This window comes from Panthera onca, chromosome A1, assembly GCF_046562875.1.
Source record: "Panthera onca isolate mPanOnc1 chromosome A1, mPanOnc1 haplotype 2, whole genome shotgun sequence".
NCBI lineage: Eukaryota > Metazoa > Chordata > Mammalia > Carnivora > Felidae > Panthera > Panthera onca.
In genome coordinates this window covers 233,780,201-233,800,616 of record NC_138339.1, presented here as the reverse complement: position 1 = coordinate 233,800,616, position 20,416 = coordinate 233,780,201, and the positions used below count along the sequence as shown (strand labels likewise).

Sequence of the window (20,416 nt, the reverse complement as noted above, 5' to 3'; positions counted from 1 at the left end):
TTGGAAGTCGAGAACTCTGGACCCCATCCCTAGTTGCTGTGGTGGCGACCTGAAGCCTAGGTCTCCAACCTGTGAAAACGGGGTTACTATTACCTGAGCCTTCCTAACCCCAAGTGGATCTTCAAGACGACAGCCAGAGAAAGTATGAAGCTAACAACAACAAAAAAGCCCTAAATAACTTTGAAATGATCCTGAAATATCTCAAAGACCAGTCTATACATAGGTTTGGTTTTCTTAGGTATGGCAGCAGTGTTGCATTGTTAGATATGTCGTCTTTGTTTTAGGCAGGTTTCTTGTTTAGCAATATTTTGGCTTTTATCCAATTTCATAGTCCCTTCACCATAATACAGAAAAATGTAATCTATTTAGATTTAATGTAATGAATGCAGTAGGGCTTATTCCACTTCATTTTTGTCTTCTGTTTATCACTTTTTCCCCCCTTCTTGTTTTTCCCATCTTCCTGCCCTCAGAGTTTGAGTGATGGTTTACATTTCTGCTGGTTTGGAAGCAAGAAAATTTGTTTCTTGTGTGGACTCGTATTTATCTATCCTTGAGTTTCAATATGCATACATAACTTTAAATTTTCTAATACTGGGGCTTGTGGGCCCGGGGGGGGGGGGGGTTAACTACCCACTGAATACTTTTCTACCCCATCTTGTTACTGTCATCTTTAAAAAAAAAAAAAAAAAAAGGAACTTTTATTTTTTTTTTAATTTTTTTTTAACGTTTATTTATTTTTGAGACATAGAGCATGAACGGAGGAGGAGCAGAGAGAGAGGGAGACACAGAATCGGAAGCAGGCTCCAGGCTCTGGGCCATCAGCCCAGAGCCCGACGCGGGGCTCGAACTCACAGACCGTGAGATCGTGACCTGAGCCGAAGTCGGACACTCAACCGACTGAGCCACCCGGGCGCCCCAAAAAAGGAACTTTTAATAATCAATGTAATTAAATATACTGACACATTTTTATCAATTCCATTGTTTCATGATCCCTACAACTTTCCTCTGAACTTACATTTTCTCGGGCTAAATACACATTTTAATGATACCTAAAGAGAGGCAATAGTTGTTGGTAAACTCTCTTGGTATTTCGTGGTCTGCCCCTTCCTCCTCTCCAGCCTCCAAGGACTCCTTCTGTGCAAACCAGCTACAGATTCTAAAAGCAGCACATCATCTGTCCCATGACTGCATACCTTCGCTTGCATCTGGAATCCCCCCTTTCTTGCCCATGCAATACATGACTTCATTTCACAAAATTCAAATCTCTTCTGTGAAGCTTTTCCCCTGAATTCCTCTTCTCTCTCCCAGAGTGGACCACTTTCTCTTTCACGTGTGTGTATCATTACTTATGCAAAAACCATCTCCTTACACTCGTCTTTTGTGTCTCCCCTCCTTCCCAACCTTTTTCTCATCGTGGTATACACAGACAACAGTAACCGTAGAGCCCACAAAAATATACAGAGAAGGCTGTTCTCACCGGGATGTGACTGGTCAAGGATCTCTGGTCAATCCGGATGGCTCCTGGCTGCCCAGTGGCCACGAGGATTACTTTCTCAGCACATCTATAAAACAGTCAGGACACACTCCAGGGGAAGCTCTGTGAGGCCAGGGCTTATCATGGTCATCTCTGTATTCTCAGTACCCACACACACCCTGATAATCGTGTAGTTCTCCATTCAGACTTCCTGAAAGTACTTACTGAAGAAAAGGCACTCTCTACACACACCCCCAAAAAACCCAAAGAACAAACAAAAAAAGCACGTCACTATCAGCTTAATAACAGTGCCCGTTATTCCCCCGAATAGTCCCCATCCTCCCATGGAGAACACTTACCATCAGGCAGAAGACTTACTGGGTCACTAAAACACCAAAAGAAAATCAAAGGCAACGGTACTCTAACTCGGCTAAAAGATGCTGTGATTTAAACCAGCATTCACAAGCCTGAAATGCATGGATGGTTCCCGCACCTAAAGCATTTCGAGAAGAACATCTGTGAGCCATCACTGAAATAAACATCACTTCTCGGTTTAAGTTGGACATAAATTTTTACTGGCACGCAGCCTTAGACATGTGGATTACTACAAACGGGATTACCGGCAAACGTCTACACTCTGTAGCCACTACACCATTTTTTAAAAAACAGCTAATGGTCTTTCTCACAGAGAAGCGACAGAAAAGCCTAAGCCAGAGAACATCTAGGATCATGAAATCATGAAGAGCTGCAATCAGGTCCTCTGTTAAATATCTCGTACTTGACGTCATCACAACGTTCTTCTGGATGGAGCGCGTCTGCGAAAGCAAAGACTTAATAACTTTGCTTTTTCCAAAGCAAAGTATACTTAAATGGTCTCCCCTCACCTCCCTCTTTAACACAAAGCCTAAGCGTGGGGCTTTAAACGATCAAACTTTAGTTTTAGGGATTTTCAACAACACCGTGTGTCCGGTTTCAAGTTTTCAGTCCAGCAACCCATACGTAACTCTTCACAAGGTCTAGCATTTACCTTTCTCTTACAATCCTTAAAGTACTTTACACATATTAAATAATCCTGTTCCAGCCGTGAGGCGGGGAGAGAAGTTTTAGATAAGATACGAAAGTAGGCTGGGTAACTACACTGCAGGCCAGCAAGAGACGTGGTTCCAGGAGCGGAAAGAGGCATAAACAATAGGAAGGTATGAAAGGAAATAAGGCCTGAAGCTGACTTTAATGCACACAGCCCGTTCTCACAGTGGCAAAGAGTTGGTGTGCTTCTTCCCTCTAGTATAAAGAATAAGGTAAGATTTCTCATCGAAAGGTGGTATTCCCAACTTACCTAAACTTCTAAAACATGGTTGAGAATGTCACAAATTAGACCGTTTTTATTCCCAGACAAAAGGAATAAAATCTTTCTACGAACTATTCAAAACAGAGAACGACAATCTACATTCTTGGTTTGTAATATCAGACTCTGATCCACCTCAACATAAATCTGTGCTTTCACAGTGTAATATACTACCACTAAGCTATTTCTTGTGATGAAAATGAACTTCAGGAACCGCACTGCATAAAAGAAATTTCAATTCTGCTTACTAACATTTGTTGAGGCCACGAACATTAATCAGTAGTGCCCCAGGATCCTTTCCATGCCCAGGGGAGCAAATCACTTTAGAAGGGTAGAATAACAAGAACCTCCACCGCCATTACATAAGTGATTACCATGAGCCAGATAGAATTTTGTCTTCTTCTTTTTTTTTTTTTTTAATTTGAGAGAGAGCGAGCAAGGGAGAGCAGGAGAGGAACAGAGGAAGAGAGAGTCCCAATCAGGTTTCACAGTCAGCATGGAGCCCAAGGCGGGGCTCCATCCCATGACCCTGGGATCATGACGTGGGCCAAGATCAAGAGCCGGGCCAGGTCAAGAGTTGGACGCTCAAACTACTGAGCCACCCGGGCTCATTTTATCCCTATTATACAGATAAGGAAACCATCGCATGCAGAAGTAACTTCTCCAAGGTCACACAATGAAGTAAACAAATGTGGAACCTCCATCAAGGGCAATAATTCAAAATTCTTTTGAATGATATCAGAAAAGAAGAAAACTTCAAACCTGAGTAAACAGTTACATAGAATAGCCTGCTAATGAATAAAATGGCAATATCACTAACTTCTACTACATGCTCTTCAAGGAAGAAACATGCATTTACTTTGGACTGTCACTTTCCATGAACAAAACTGGGAACCTAGGCATAACTCATATTTAACTGTATCTAATTCCACGCTCCTTATATTATCTAAAACAGGATTAGAAGCAACCTACTAAATGGGAGAAGTATTTGCAAATCATGCATCTGATAAGGGACTAATATCCAAGATATATATAGAAAGAACTCATTCATAGATTATTATTATTGCTCATTCAATAGCAAAAAAAAAAAAAAAAAAAATCTGATTTTTAAAATGGGCAGAAGATCTGAACAGACTTTTTTCAAAAGACATATAGATGGCCAACAGGTCTATGAAAAGATGCTCATCCTTAATCCTCAAAGAAATGCAAATCAAAACCATGACGAGATACAAAACCTCATACCTGTTAGAATGTATCGAAAACACAAGAAGTAAGTGTTGGTGAGAACATGAAGAAAAGGAAACCTTTGTGCACTGCGGATGTGGAACATAAAATGGTACGACCACTACACTATGGCAAGCAGAATGGAAGTTCCTCAAAAAAATTAAAAACAGAACTACCCCATGACCCTGCAATTCCACTTCTGGGTATTTATCTGAAGAAAAGGAAAGCACTGACTCAAAAAGATACAGGCAGCCCTATTTACAAGGGCCAAGACATAGAAGGAACCTAAGTATCCACTGATGGATGCATGAATAAAAGAAATTATGGTATATGCATACGGTGGAATATTACTCGGCCATAAAAAAGAATGAAATCTTGCCACATGTTACACCATGGATCGATCCGAGGGCATTATGTTAAGTCAGACAAAGAAAGACAAATACCGTATGAACTCTCATATGTGGAATCTTAAAAACAAAAAAACAAAAACAAAAAAAACCCCACCTCATACACCTCACAGACATAAAGAGAACAGACTGGTAGGTTGCAGTGGAAGGTGTGGGGGGAGGAAGGTAGTCAAAAAGTAAAAAGAAAAAATTAGTACATAAAATACGATTAAAGCTTCCAAAACGATAGCATCAATAATTTATAAACTCTCAAAGATCAGAGTATTGAGTTTTAGATCAAAAAGGAAACATGAGAAATATTTATTAAAGTGTCTAGTCTAATCCCCTTATTTTACAAATGAGAAAATTCAACTGGAACTTTTAAGAGAGACTTTCCCATATATACAGATCTAAATGTCAAAATGTGGACGAGAGGGGCGCCTGGGTGGCTCAGTCAGTTAAGCGCCCGACTTTGGCTCAGGTTGTGATCTCACAGTTCCTGAGTTTGAGCCCCGCTGGGACAGCTCGGAGCCTGGAACCTGCCTCGGATCCTGGGTCTCCCTCTCTCTCTCTGCCCCTCCCCCGCTCACGTTCTGTCTCTCTCAAAAAAAAAAAAAAAAAAAAAATGTGGACTAGAATTTACCTTCTGGTCCAACTGTTTTAATACGCCATACTTTAGGATACACAACAAAACACTAGATTAAATTTCTGGAATCAAGCTACTAAAAGAAAATCTGATTTAGCCTGTAGATTAGACTACCTAAAGCTGAAAAACGAAGGTTTCTGGAAAGGAATTAATGCTACTAAGTAAACAAATAATAATCTTAAATAATCTTTCCTGAGACTAAAAGTTTCAGGAGAGCTAGAAGAAACAGGACTTCAAAGCCAGGAAGAAAGACACGTGCACGTAACACAATGGAGGTGCACTTCATCTCTGGGCGCCCCGTCAAAGGCCTGGAAGCGAGTAGGACAAGAAGCCACGCTGTGATCCAGTCTGGCTGAAACTGACCACATGGGTCACGGTAGGGTAAATCATTAACCTGCTCTGAGATCCAGTATAAAAAGATTAGCCAGAGGACGAAGGTAAGCAAAACTACATGATACAAAAGACAGTCTTTATACACATTCCACACACTCGAATGCGGTATTTAAAACTACACTTTTAAAGCATATTAGAAGTTCCAAATCCCAATGGTCTTACCTCTGCTTGTGATAATAAGTACCCAAGATTAGAATAAACCCACCATCGCTTATAAAATTCTATTTCTACTGACTATATAACTTTATCCTCTAATGATCAATAAATAACCGGTCAACAACCTAGTGGCCTATCACCATACCTTACTGAGTTAACAATCTCGCCATATTATCATTTTAAATATTAAACTCTCCGTGCTTCCCCTGCCACTGTACAAACGTAAAACCTGGCAAGACAATCAGTCATGGGGAAAACTGAAATGTAAAATTTTATCTAGGGTGTGAGCTCCATTAAGTTCTTTTAAAAATGACAAAATATGCTCTGGCAGGTAAAGGAAGTTATTTTCTTTTTGCTTAAGAGTTTTCAAACTCTTTTTTACAGAATATTTTCCAAATCTTCTGTAAGGAGAATGAATAATTTTTAATAACGAAAATATATCTTAGCCAAAATCAGAAGACTAGCAGGCTTAAATAAAACTTTTATAATACTTATTCTAAACGTTTTCTCCACTAAGCCTCCTCAAACACATGCTCAAGCGTTCTTTATCAGTATTTAACCATTTACATGATAAAAAAAAAACCTCCTTATTTTTGAAATTTTTCTCTCCAAAATTAAGTTACAATAAAAACAGCAAAAATTAGTAAAACAACGGCAACCCACTTTGAGTGTTCCATAGAAACACTATTGTATACTAATAAAATATTAGTAAAAATTATTTTAATAAAAGATTTACATCCACCCTATTTCCTGAGAAAAAACAAAGAATTTTATTATTTAATACAATACTGTGAGTACATGAAGACACTCTCTCTCTGACACACACACACACACACACACACACACACACACACACGGGGGGGGGGGGGGGCGAGGGGCAGCAATCAACATGTCACAGGGTGTGAGAAGTTTTCCTTCCTTTCCTTTCCTTCTGGAGTGATGATAAACTGCACTGACCGTCCCTACATCTTAAGTCTTACTGAGTGACCTCGATGAGACTCCAAACCATAAGAAAAGACAAATAGCCAGCCTCGCCCGTGACTTTCTTTCAAGAAGTAGTTTAAAGGTTACCATGCGTCGGGTGCCGTCCTAGGGACTGGCTTTTAAGAAGTAAACCTGTCAGAGCCAACAAGAGCTAACCTGTGGCCTTGGCCTCATGGACACCACACTGTAAGGGCTCTCCCTACTCCCTGACCCGTGACTGGGAGTGAGCAAGCAGCCAGGCCGGCGTCACCCCCCCACCCCCCACCCCCATCTACCGGCAACAACTTCTCCTTTATCCAGTGCCCCTCCCCAACAATCGCTTCCCAGCCTTGACTTCTACAACCCAAACAGGAAACAATAATGGTCAGCTGACGCTAATATGTATGAGAGAGTCCCCACTACTGTGCTAAGAGCACCTGCCTCCGTGTAACGGCCAGGACCCATACTATAACTTCCTAGTCCTGTCCTAGGCCACCCAAAACTGCTCTACCAACTTCCACCTCAATTTTCAACCCTTTACATGTATCCAGTCACTTTTCCCATCATTTCACAATTATCACATACACGCTATTAGGTAGCTACTCTGTGAAATCTGAAGCCGAAAAAATAAACGTATACTATTTTTTTTTTTTTTGAAGTCTGAGAAAAAGACAGAGAGAGAGAGAGCACACACATGCAAACGGGGAAGGGGGAAGAGGCAAGAGAGAGGGAGAGAGAGAATCCCACCCAAGCAGGCTCCCCACTGTCGGCACAGAACCCAGAGTGGGATTTGAACCCACGCACCGTGAGACCACGACCTGAGCTGCAATCAAGAGCCAAAGGCTTCCCCAACTGAGCCAGCCAGGCACTCCTGAAAATATATTATTTCAAGGACAAATAATAACATTTGGTATTTCTAGAGATATGTTTGCAAATTTATTATTCACTGCAATCTAAACGTAATCACTCATTTAAGCCAGGCTATAACACTAACTTAAGAAAAACTGATTTTCACATGTTAGCAGAACGATGGTGATCCAGGGTAAGACATATCGAAAAGATTTGTTTTTAACAGCTACTTAACCCAAGGAAGGTATTGCCAATTTGCCCAGAGACCTTACGTCGACAAATGAAAAAATTAGGTAAACTTTATTTTCTAGAACAAAATTCCAACTCATCATAAATATCGCCAAAGATGCTGATTCTCTGAGTAGTAAGCATATTCTCCTTCGGTCCAACTCGTCTTCCGTCTAACACTCCATACACACCCCCAACCTCATCCATGCCAACCAAACTCACTTCCGCCAGACATGGGTAGGAGAAATGCAGGGCTCTGGGAAGCTGTTCTATTGTATGCAAAAGTTAGCCCTACACCAAACTGCAGAAATAAATGAGAGTCCTTCCCTGCAAGGCCTTCACAGTCTAATAAAGAGACAACAGAAAAATTTTCAGTACAGTAGGATTAATGCCACTGAGATTACAAAAATTCTGTGAAATTATACGAGGGGGAGAGAGGGTGAGGAGGGACAGGGGCAGGATTAGATTAGGATAAGGCTACCAGCTTGAGAGACAGGTATGCCCTCACCAGACAAGAGGTGAAAGGAGAGTGTTCAAAGCTTAGCAAAACAGCACCTACAAAGGCATAAAGGTAAATATCTTTGCTTTTCTTGACTGTCAATTTTGTAACTCTCAGAAGATGGGTTGCAGTCTTCCCTCAAGAGATTACAGATTACTGTGGGGTGCTTGAGCGGCTCAGTCATCTGAGCGTCCGATTTTGGCTCGGGTCACGGTTTCACAGTTCGTGAGTTCGAGCCCCACGTCGGGCTCTCTGCTGACAGCATGGAGTCTGGAGCCTGCTTCGGATTCTGTGTCTCCCTCTCGGTCTGCCCCTCCCCTGCTCATGCTCTGTCTCTCTCTCTCTCTCTCTCTCTCTCTCTCAAAAACAAATAAACATTAAGAAAAAAAAATTTTTTTTAAAGATTACAGATTACTTTGAGATATTTAGAGTTATTTTGGGAGTGCATCAGCATTTATTCAAATATGAAGACAGACACATCCAATTCTAACACTAGTTTTTGGAACAATCTTATTTGACCAGGCACTGATATTTCCCTATTCACCAGTAAGACGCACAAATACATGTTTAAATGCACTTGAGTGAAAGCCCTAGAAAGAGCTTAAGAGTCTAACATTCTTCGGGTCAGATGGCATGACTTAGTGTTTGACTTGGCAAACCTCTTCCTCATTCTCCTAATCTAATTAAAGCATATATATTTATTGTTATGTTAACCTGAATATTGTTTGTGTCCCTCAACTAGAATATATACACTATGAAAAGCAGGGACCGCCCTGATCACGACTGTTCCCCCCCAGCACTCAAGCCAGTCTTGGCACTTAGCAGGCGCTAAGCATGTATCTGATATACTTGAGTGAACAAATGGTCAGTAAAAAGGAAACACATCGCTCCTGAAGCAAGAGACTCTGACAGTGAACTATGACCAGACAATCTGTATAGCTCAGCAATCTGGCAAGATTATCACTTTCAAAGACTTAATTATCACATTCCTTCTGAAACAAGATAATTGGCACACCTAACAATAATGAATCCAAAAGATCCTGGGGAATCGTTTTAATCTAGTCCCTTTAACATCACTGCTTTCCTAAACTGTGTATTTATGAGAAAGAACAAACATCCATTTGGGGAAATGGATTCTTCAACGGTTCACTCTTCAATGATTTAATGCTGTGCGATTTTAATCCCACCTGACTTCAGCCATTTTTTGTGCTGTTTCCCAGCGCGCAGTATAGATTCTGCTTCTGAAGCCTCTTTCCAATCTGATTCGCCGCTCCTTAAAGAAAGGCATATACAATGTACTACTCTTAAGCCGAAGCTTGCTTGGGGAGCTCCTGTATGCGATCAGGTGCACAAAAAGGGCCCGCAAGACACAAAACAGAAGGAAAGATTTCAGGAGTCTTTAATAACACAATCACTAGGCCCACGTTGCAAAGAGTTAACTTTCTTTCCGTGAGGGCTCCCAATTATGATCCCTAGATGGTGGCTCATGTGCAGCTAATGGAACGAATTTGCCCCATCGCGTGGAAAACTGTGGCCCTTCCGGCCAATCACAAAAACAAGATTCAAACGCCCCCACGTTTTGCTTTAATGCATTCGGGACTTTGCAACAGGCATTAGCACTTGTCCCTTAAAGTCTATTTCAAAGCCCCCAACGAAACCCGAACAACGAGCCCGTACAGAAATACTTCCAGCCACACACAGATGTGTCTGGTGTTATTAAAGTAAACAATCGACGGGAGAGCTTAAGCTGTTTTCAAGATTAACGTGGATTCGCAAAGACGAGACTGCCACCTGGACACATGGCTAGAAAACGGAGAGCTCGTTGCTCAGCAAGGGCAGAAAATAGGAAAATTTTCAACAGCACTTATTTAAAGTTTCCACCTTCACACACACCCCCTTCCCCTGAAGCACCGGGTAGGGGCCTCGGCCTCGCCAGAGGCGCGGGGAGGAAATCTGCACTTGACTTCCGTCCTCTCCCGGCAGGAATGAGACCCTGCCTTCCCGCCCCGCGGACCCCCCCACCCCCGCCCGGGGCCACCTCCCCGCTCCGCGCGCCGCCCGACGGAAACGGAGAGGCGTCCTTCCACCTCCGACCCCGGCCGGGGGCCGCGCGCCCACAGCCCGGGGTGCGCCTCGCCGCTCCGCCCCGGCGCCGCGGGAAGACTTGAGCAGTTGAGCCCGGGGGCGCTGACGACCGGTGCCCGCGCCCCGCCACGTCCGGCACGGTCGCCCCCGCGCCGGCCACCCTCGCGCCGCCCCGGCTCGCCGGGCGCCTCCCCGCTTCCCGGGGGGCAGCTGAGCCCCCGCGCTCCCCGCCCGCCGCCGTCCAACCGCCCCCGCCCGGGCCGCGGGCCCCCGGCCCCCGCGCTAGGCCCCGCGGGCCGCCCGGGCGAGGGGCGGGAGACAAGGGCCGCGGCCGGCCGGCCGGCCGCCCGCCCGCCCGCCCGCCCGCGGGGGTCCCGGGCCGCCCCCGCCGCCCTCCCGCCGCACCTACCATGGTACAGATGGAGGCGAATTTGGAGACTGTCATTAGGATTTCCATCCGCCCAACGCCATCTTCCACCCAATCACAGCGGCGGCGGCGGCGGCGGGCGGGGGAGGAGAGGAGCCGGGCCGCCCGCTCGCACCGCAGCCCGCGGGCGGACCCCCAGCCGCCGAGGACCCACGCACCGAGCCTGCTCTGCCGCCGCTGCCGTCGTCGCCGCCGGCGCTCCGGCACTCCCCGCCTCGGGCCCCAGTCCCCGCCCGCCCGCCCCCGGCTCCTCCCCGGCGCAGGGCGCAGCCGCTGCCTCGGGGCCCGCGCCTGCCCGCGAAGCCGCCCGCCGTACACCCCGCCCTGCGCGCTGGGGAGCCTGCTCCGCCGCGGCCCTAATGCCCGGCCAGCCCGGCAGCTGCGCGGCCCAGCGGCGCGCCCCGCCCTCCCGCTGGGCCCCGCCCTCCCGCCGCGCAGTCCGACCGCTCCGCGCGGCCCCGCCCTCCCGCCGCGCGCTCCGACCGCCGCGCGCGGCCCCGCCCTCCCGCCGCGCGCTCCGACCGCCCCGCGCGGCCCCGCCCACCCCGCCGCGCACGCCTCTTCGGCTCCGGGGCGCGCGAGCCGGGGAACTCCGGCGCGGCCCCACCCCGCGCACGGCCGGACCCCGCCTGCCGCCCGCGTCCCGCGCGGTCCTAGAGCCCGCGCGCCAGCGGAGCTCGGGCGGCGAGAGCGGCGCGCGGGGAGCGCCCGCCCGCCGCTGCTTGGGCGGCGGCGGCCTGAGTAAGTCCCGGAAGGGACTGACCCGCCACCTCTGCCGAGAGCGAGAGGACAGCCGGCCCCCACTGCCCAAACAGAAAACGGAGCTGATGATCTGGATAATTCTGGGTGGCGTGGGAGGAAACCTGCTTCTGTACGGTTAAAATAACCCGATAAGCATCCCTACGTCCCAGGCACTTAACAAAATGTAAGGTGGTCTGTTTCTTTGACATATGTTGGGTCAGAACACCGTGACTTCGCGAAAGACAAATTAGTAAGATAAAAATGAAACTGTAGATTTCGCTCCGTGAATCAAGAAATAAATAATGAGGAAAGGGAGCCAAGCTGCCTTCCCGCCTCCCCTGCTGGCCATAAATTTAGAGTATGTTTATAAATACAGTACCTAAATATATTTGTTCTGAAAGTTGAGTTCCAAAGCAGGGAAGATCTCAACCCAGCCGTGATGATGACGTTACCATAGACAAGTCTCGCAAGTGAGAAAAATGTCGTGTGAGAGCTACTTGAGCCGTGGCAGCTGAGGGTACAGCTCCTCTTTTGTACTTTGAGAAAATACTCCGCGCATCCTGTTCCTCGTGTCAGGCAGCTCAGCTTTATTTCTTCCTACTTAAGAAAGTAGTTCAAGCTAGTAGAGTGACTTTATTATGTTAGAAAGGTTGCAACATTTCCCGATGGGTGAGCTGCCGTGATGGGGTGCTTTTCGGGGTTCCCCCATTTCAGTGTGGCCGAGGGCCTGAATTCAGATGAAGCTCAAAAATCAGATATGCCTTATCTAATGGTTCAAAGCATTCAAAACACAGCAAACAAAATCTGGGTGCAAAACAGATTTCTGGTACATGAATGCTGTTTCCATAGTGATTTCCTTTATAAGCTTGCCTGGGGAGCAAAAATTGCGAATAGAATATAGCGAAGTCCCCATAGTAGCTGGCCTGGTTCTCTAGGCACCTACTTCCACGGAAGCCGGGGCCCTCCCTCTTTGCCCTGAAACCCAAGCCAGTGGCGAGGACCTTACTTTACCCCACCGCACACTCAGGTTTGCGGTGCTTGTCTCCCTGCCTCCCTGCCTAGACTCGGAAGAATCACCCACCCGAATTCTTTGTGTTCTGTTCTGCTTAGACCCCCAGGGCCTACCGGTGTCACCAGGCTCCCAGACCCCGCCTTGTCTCTGTGGATAAATGCCTGTATATAACTCCTGTCCTCCTCAATTCCTGTTCTGTTCCAGGAAACAGGTTTAATGTGGCAGAATTTGAGCCCACCAATACGCTTCTTCGTCCATGAATCCTAAAACGTCACAGGAACAAAGGCCACCAGCTTTACACATCATGTTACGTGAGAACTGGCCTTTTTAAAGATGGATTCCTGATAGAATTGTCGAGAGTTGGGTCTAGGTGATGTGATAGAAGTCTAAATTCATGAGGGATGTCATAGATCCTAATAGCAGAACTTCACGATGCCTTAGCCTCAGGTCGACTGGAGAAGCACTGATATAAAAAGAGATTCTTCTATGTGCTAGGCACTGCCCTGGGGTATTTCTTACCACATGCGATTCAGTTAAGATAAGATTTGACTGAAACACCACACTATTGTACCCAGAGCTTAGAAGGAGTCGTCTGGGTTTGGAACAGTTTTTACAAAGACCGTTGTACCTAGAGAAGCATGAGTATGTGTATAACTGACTTGTTTGGGGCCTTCCTGAGTGCGGAAACTGCAAAATTTACCCAGGTAACTTCAAGGACAGAGCAAGTAAACAGCCCAGGGCCAACTTAATGTACTCGGTTTTAAATTTTTAAAATTTTTTTTCATTTGAATAGTTTTACACAATCCTGCAAAGACCAGAACCTCGCAAGCTACTTCATATTTTGTTACTCATCTCGTGTCTAGTTAACCACGCGTCACCTCATACAGGCATAGCACGGAGATATTGTGGGCTTGGTTCCAGACCACCGCAAAAAAGCAAATATTGCAATAAAGCAAGTCAAATTAATTTGGGAGTCTCCCAGGACATATAAAAAGTTCCGGTTACACTCGACTACAGTCTTTTAAGTGTGCGATAGCATTGTGTCTAAAAAACAATGTACCTTAACTTAAAAAATATGTCTATTACTATTGTTATATATTATATACATATATATGCATATGGCAATTTTGTAAAAGAAAACAACAATAGTTTGCCACATTGACGGACTCTTCCTTTCACAATTTCCCTGTAGTGTCTCTTGCTGTTTGATCGAATTTCCCCCACGGTAGAACCTCCGTCAAAACTGGAGTCCATCCTCTTAAACCCTGCCCTGCTTTAACTTCTAAATCCCGTGTTGTCACGTCAACCAGCTTCACAGCATCTTCAGCAGGAGCACAGTCCATCTGGAGAAACCACGTTCTCTGCTCAGCGGTGAGAAGCAGTCCTCACCCCATCGCGTCCTGTCACGAGATCGCGGCAACGCCGTCCACCTTCAGGCCCCGCTTCCAGTCCTGGTTCTCTCGCTGTTTCCACCACATCCGCCGTGACTGCCTCCACCGACGCCCCGAGCCCCCAGAGTCATCCCCAAGGGTGGGAATCCACTTCTGCCAAACGCCAGCAGATGTTGATATTTTGCCCTCTGCCCGTGCATATTGAATGTTCTTAATGGCATCTAGAATCTAGAATGTTCTTAATGGCATCTAGAATCCGTTCCAGAAGGTTTTATTTGCTTAGCCCAGATCTATCAGAGGAATCACTATGTATGGCAGCTATGACCTTACAAAATCTACCTATTAAAATATAAGACCTGAGGGGTTTTGTACACAGCAGGGCTCTCGGGTGACCAGGTGTATTGGTCCGTGAGGAGGAATATTTTGAAAGGAATCATTTTTCTTAGCGGTAGTTCTCAACAGTGGGCTTCAAATATTCAGTAAACCGTGCTGTAAACAGACGTGCTGTCATTCGGGCTTCGGGGTATCATCTATAAAGCACAGGCAGAGTCGATTCAGCATAATTCTGAAGGGCCTGGGGGTTTTTGGAATGGTCAGTGAGCACTGACTTCACATCACCAGCTGCATCAGCCCCTGACAAGACAGAAGCTTTGAAGCCGGGCACTGCAAGTCCTCAGTGGCATCTTCTTCCACTAGGAGGCCATTTCGTCTACACTGAAAACCTGTTGTTCAGTACTACCACCCTCGTTACCATCGTACCTAGACCCGGATACGTTGCCGCAGCTCCATACCGGCATTTGCGATTTTATGGCACAGGGACGGCTTCTTTCCTTAAAGGTCATGAGCCTTCGAACGTTTCTTCTGGCGCTTCCTCACCTCTCTCGGCCTTCACAGAAAGGATTACAGTTGGGTCCTCGCTGTGGATCAGGCTTTGGCTCAAGGGAATGTTGTGGCTGTTGTGATCGTCTCTCCAGAACGCTCAGGATGTCTCCGTATCAGCGATAACACTGTTTCACTTGCGTATCATTTGTAACACAGCACTTTAAACTTCCTTCAAGATTGTTTCCTCTTCATTCCCAGCTTGGCTAGTGTTTTTGCTGCAGAGGCCCAGCTTTCCGCCTATGTTGGCTTTCACCATGCCTTCCGCACTAAGCTTAATCACGTCTAGTTTTTTTTAAAGCAAACTTTTTTTTTTAAAACGTTTATTCATGTTCGAGAGACAGAGCAGAAGCAGGGAAGGGGCAGACAGAGAGGGAGACACAGAATCGGAAACAGGCGCCAGGCTGTCAGCACAGAGCCTGACGGGGGCTCGAACCCACCAACCACGAGATCGTGACCTGAGCCAGGGTCTGATGCTCAGCCTACAGAGCCACCCAGGCGCCCCTCGTCACTTCTGGTTTTAAGTGAGAGACATGTGGCTTTTTCCTTTCATTTGAGCACTTAGAGGCCATTACAGGGTTACTAATTGGCCTAATTTCAATATTGCCATGTCCCAGGGAATAGGGAGACCCAAAGAGAGAGAGAGAGAGGAGGAACAACCTGAGCAGTCAGAACACACACATTTATTGACTGAGTTCATCGTCTTATATGGGCGCCGTTTGTGGCACCCCAAAACAATTACAAAGTGATTGCAGGATCACTGATCACAGATCACCACAACAGATACAATAATGCAAAACGTTGATGTATTGCAAGAACCAACAAAATATGACACAGAGACCATGAAGTGAGCCAATGATGTGGGAAGAATGGCCCCACCCACGACTGCCACAAACCCTCACAGTAAAACGCACAATGAATGTGAAGAGCAACAACACGAGTTGTGCTTGTGTATTTCCGGCCATTTGTCTTCTCCCTAAAGGCATGTGGATTTGTACCAGCTCCGGTAAATAAATGGAAGTTTGCTTGGGGGGGAGGGGAAGGAAGTGGGGGGAGGGGGAAGGAAGTGGGGGGAGGGGAGGAAGTGGGGGGAGGGGAGGAAGTGGGGGAGGGGGAAGGAAGTGGGGGGAGGGGAAAGAAGTGGAGGGGAGGGGGAAGGAAGTGGGGGGGATGGGGAAGGAAGTGGGGGGAGGGGAGGAAGTGGGGGGGAGGGGGGAAGGAAGTGGGGGGAGGGGAAAGAAGTGGAGGGGAGGGGGAAGGAAGTGGGGGGGAGGGGGAAGGAAGTGGGGGGAGGGGAGGAAGTGGGGGAGGGGGGAGGAAGTGGGGGAGGGGAGGAAGTGGGGGGAGGGGGGAAGGAAGTGGGGGGAGGGGGAAGGAAGTGGGGGGAGGGGGAAGGAAGTGGGGGGAGGGGGAAAGAAGTGGGGGGAGGAAGTGGGGGTAGGGGGGAAGGGTGGGGCATAAGACATCCATAGTGACAGGTAATGCTTACTGAGGACTTTTCGATACACCAACTTACCAGATCCTCCTAACAACCCGGTGAGGTAAGTGCTATTTATTATCCCCATTTTCGAGGCAGGGAACCTGAGGCACAGAGTTAACTTTCCCTAGATGGCACAGTTAGTAAGCAACGGAACCAGGATTTGAACCCGGCTGCGAAGGCCACATTTGTATCCGCTCCGCTCTCCCAGCTCATGGAAAAGAGCCTCCTTTCGAATTCTAGCACAATGAGGCCGAGAGGCACTGATACTAATATACGTATTATATACATTACGCCGTATAGAATCCACTCTGACCTACCTCCTGAGGCATTTTGCGACCTCGGTGAACGCCTGTAGGGTACTTAAAACAACGCCTGGCACTTCAGGGGCCGATCTTTCCCTTATTCCCCCCTCCTCCTCCGCCCCCTCCCCTCCCTCCCCCTTCCCGGCTTCGTCTCCGGTCCTCCCGCCTCGGCCACCGTGCTCCTCTCACGCACGCCTCCCCGTCGCGCCTCACACCGCGACGAGCTCCGTGCCGCCTGCGCCTGCGGGCGGCCCTCGTCCCTGGAACATCCTCCGTCCCTCGGCCGGTCGCCTCCCGGCCCTTCCCGGACCCCGCCCCCCCCCCCCCCCCCCCCGTCGGCGGGAGCCGCGTGACGACCGACCGGGGCCTCGTCGGCGAGGCGAGCTCCGCCCCCCAAGGCCGCAGGGCAGGCGGGAAGGCCGACCGGACGCGCGGCGGCCTCGGAACCGAAGCCGACGCCCGCCACGCCCGAGGCGCCTCCGGCCCCGGGGCCCCTGAAGACACAGGGATTGCGACCCGCGGAGGGGTTCCGTCCTCCCCGGCCGACGCGACGGATTCGAGGGCTCTGCGGGCGCCTCGCCGACCCGCTCCGGGCCGGCACGTCCCGTTTGCACCTCAGCCTCCCTCCCCCCCCCCCAGTTCCCGCGAGAAGAGCCGCCGGCAAGAAAGACGGAAAGAAGACGGCACGTCCGTGGGGCTCCAGAGTGGCTCGCCCGGCCGCGGTCGCCGCTCTGGTCTTTCTCGTGGCTTCCGGTCTCCCCTCCCCCACGGAGACGGCTTCTCCGGGCGTCAGGCGTCCGCCCCCTCGACTCTGCAGGGCGGCGTTTTGCGCGCGCTTCGCCAGAGTTCGCCCGCGCGTCTGGAGCTCGTCAGGGCCGGCTTGGGCCCCCGCCCCGCCCCGGGATTTGACCGTCGCCGTTGCCCCTCAGCACCCACCGGGCCTCCTGGCCACGCGGCCTCGGTCGGCCGGGGCGCCTGGCGACGCGTGGCGCCCCGCCTGGGGGGTTCCTGAGATGCTCCCGCCCGCCGTCGCCGTCGGTTGCCAGAACCGGGCGCGAGCGGCGCAACCGCCGCTCCCTCTTTCTGAAGACCACCCTGCCACGCTCGCCGAGCGGAGCCCCGTGGCCCCGACGCCGGGCTCCCGAAATCTATTTAGCAGAAAGGAACTCCTGCCGGGTGCACCAGAGACGGTTCGCGGGCCCGGGGTCGAGGACGCAGGAGCGTCGGGGGACGAGATGGAAGCGGGAGTTTTTCCTGTGCGTATATTTTTTGGATACTTTTGGGGGATTGAATCACCGAGTGTATAACTATTCCAAAAATTAAATAGATTGAAGATTTTTAGAGCTTCAGCAATATATTGACGCGACAACATATATGTTTTTACATGTAAATGTTCATTTACTCTCGAGAGCGAGAAGGAGAGAGAGAGGGAGCCAGAGGGTCTAGAAGGCTCTGTGCTGACAGCAGGACCCCCGAAGGGGGGGTCTTGAACTCAGGAACCAGGAGATCATGACCTGAACCGAAGTCGAACACTTAACCGACCGAGCCACCCAGGTGCCCTGATGTGACAATATTTTTTTAATTACTAGGCACAGCCTAAAATTGTTTTCTTCTCCGGGCGCCCGGGTGGCTCAGTCGGTTGAGCATCCGACTTCAGCTCAGGTCAGGAGCTTGTGGTTTGTGGGTTCCAGCCCCGCGTCGGGCTCTGTGCGGACGGCTCAGAGCCTGGAGCTGCTTCGCCTTCTGTGTCTCCTTCTCTCTCTGCCCTCCCCCGCTCATGCTCTGTCTCTCTTTCTCTGTCAAAAATAAAGAAAACATTAATAAAAAATTTTTTTAAATCACCGAGGGCTTGTAGACAGAACCATGCCAATTTGTTCACCTATGCTAAGTTCCTTCCTCCCCTGGGCACCGAACACACCGATTGCTCCTATCATGTTGACTTGCCTACAGGTTCACCTCTTCTGCCGCCCGGTCTACTCCTCCAACCGTAGGGGGGCATGTCTTCTCTGTCCTTCCACGGATCTGCCCTCGGGTACCTGCTTCCCTGCCCATCTGCTTCAATACTTCTCCTTCACGGACCTCCCTGATCCCAGGAGGCACGTTGACTCCTTCTTTTCCACCCGTGCTGACCCCTTGGATACAGTGACTCAGCTTTTGGATTGGCCTCTTGCCTTGGCACTTGGCCCCTACACGATTCAGCTTCCTGTATCTGCTCCCTGGCCACTCTCCGTCTGCCAAGCAGCTGAGGTCATTTTCCGCTTGTCACCCTGTATGGGAATGGACAGCAAAAGCCGCCATCACCCAGTCTGGAAACTTCAGCATCATCCGTTTCTTCTGCTCCTCACCCCCTGGCCCTCCATGCAAGTTCTTTCCACGGCAGCGTTCCCTCGAGTATGTCCTTCCTTCTGAACCCACCCTTCCATGCTGCCTGAGATCAGGGGCCCATCCTCCCTTGGTGAGCCACGGCACCAGCCTCCCGTCTGGCTGCTCTTTAGTCTGTGTCCCTCCGGTTCTCTCTCTACATGCCCGGCAGAACTCTCGTCCCCAGATGCACATCTGATCATGGTGCTCTCCTGCTGAGAAAGCTCCCCAGGTCCCGGATGCAGTCGGAGTTCTTGGCTCACCAGAACAGGTCCCTCACGCCGTATCCCTCGCCCTTCGCTCCAGCCACAGCCCGTCCTCCGACTGCACCACACTCCTTACTCCGACGCGCCAGAGGGCTGGCCTTTCCCGGGCTGTTTCCACCATCCTCGCCTTCTCCCGCGTTCCTCCTCCTTCCAGGACTGACCACGTGGCTTGGTTTGCCCAGAACGGTCTCTGCTTACACCTGTCATTCCGTGTAATTATTAGGAGCCTCCCTTTCACTCTCCAAATGCCCTGGTTTGGTCAACAGATGACGCGGCCCCACTGCAGTCGGTCTGACTCTTCACCTGGAAAATCTCTGCTCATCTTCGAAGATCTGCTCCAAGTGCCGGAAGAAGCGCTGGGAAGCCTCGTGTGAGTTCCCTGGAGGAAGTCGGCTGCTCCTTCCGTGCCCCTCCAGCCTTGTATGTGTAATTCATGACAGCGTTAACCATGGTATAGTACTAGAGACTTGTTTATATGTCTGTCTTCCTTGCTAGACTTCTTGAGTCTTGTGTACCTTTGCATCCAGAAGAGTCCCGGACAGGTAGTAGGTGTTCATTTACAGTTTGCTGAAGAGGAATGCGAAAAGGAATTCGTGAAATGTTTATTAAGAACTACGTGCCAGGCACCGTTCTAGGTTCTTTGGCAAGACAGATGAACATCCACATTCTCGCAGAGTTTACACTTAGTCGGAGGAAACAGACCAAGTGGGTTTCTGAACAATCTACTGGTGAGAGCGTAAGTACGGGGTTGGCTGTAACTAGGCAGGCTCACCCCTGGAGCTGGGGGCGGGAGTCAGCTTCCCTCGACGCACCGGGCTGTCTGAGGGATGGGGGCCCCCCTGGCCGATACAAGGATTCAGTCAGAAGGGAAGAAGCAAAGAACAGATTCAGGTAAACAGTGTCCGTGCGGGGCGGGACTGGCAGAGTGATTCACTTCCACGCCCCAGCTGCCTCCGGTAATGTCTCCCTTCAATCCTGTCAGGGTGTCTCTGGGACGGTATGTTTAATCTCATTTGAATATAATCCAGAATGTTATTGTGAAGTCTTGGATGAAAGGCTCCCCTGGCACACACGACATTTAAAGCCTGTTGTTCATCTGTGTTCACGGTCAAGATGGGTCAACCTTGTCATGAAAACTTCCCTTGACCCCTGCTGCTCCAACTTTTGCATCAATGGTGTTTCTAGTCATCATAATATCAAATCTGTAGAAAAAAAACATACCCACGGAAACTGTTACCATTCAAATATTAAAGTAAAAATAGATCTACAGGCATGAAAATGACAATATTATCTATTCCGTGGACATAGT

General features: G+C 49.1%; 1 protein-coding gene across 2 annotated transcripts in view; it reads right to left on the bottom strand.

The window, feature by feature from the left end:
* Positions 1-11,087, bottom strand: part of USP12 (ubiquitin specific peptidase 12) — a 104,741-nt gene extending 93,654 nt beyond the window's left edge. For both annotated transcript variants that reach the window (XM_078444862.2, XM_078444904.2), the window contains exon 1: positions 10,658-11,087. In XM_078444862.2, the coding sequence (XP_078300988.1) occupies positions 10,658-10,705 (48 nt within the window). In that variant the 5' untranslated portion in view covers positions 10,706-11,087. The remainder of the gene's footprint in view (positions 1-10,657) is intronic.
* Positions 11,088-20,416: the final 9,329 nt, after the last annotated feature.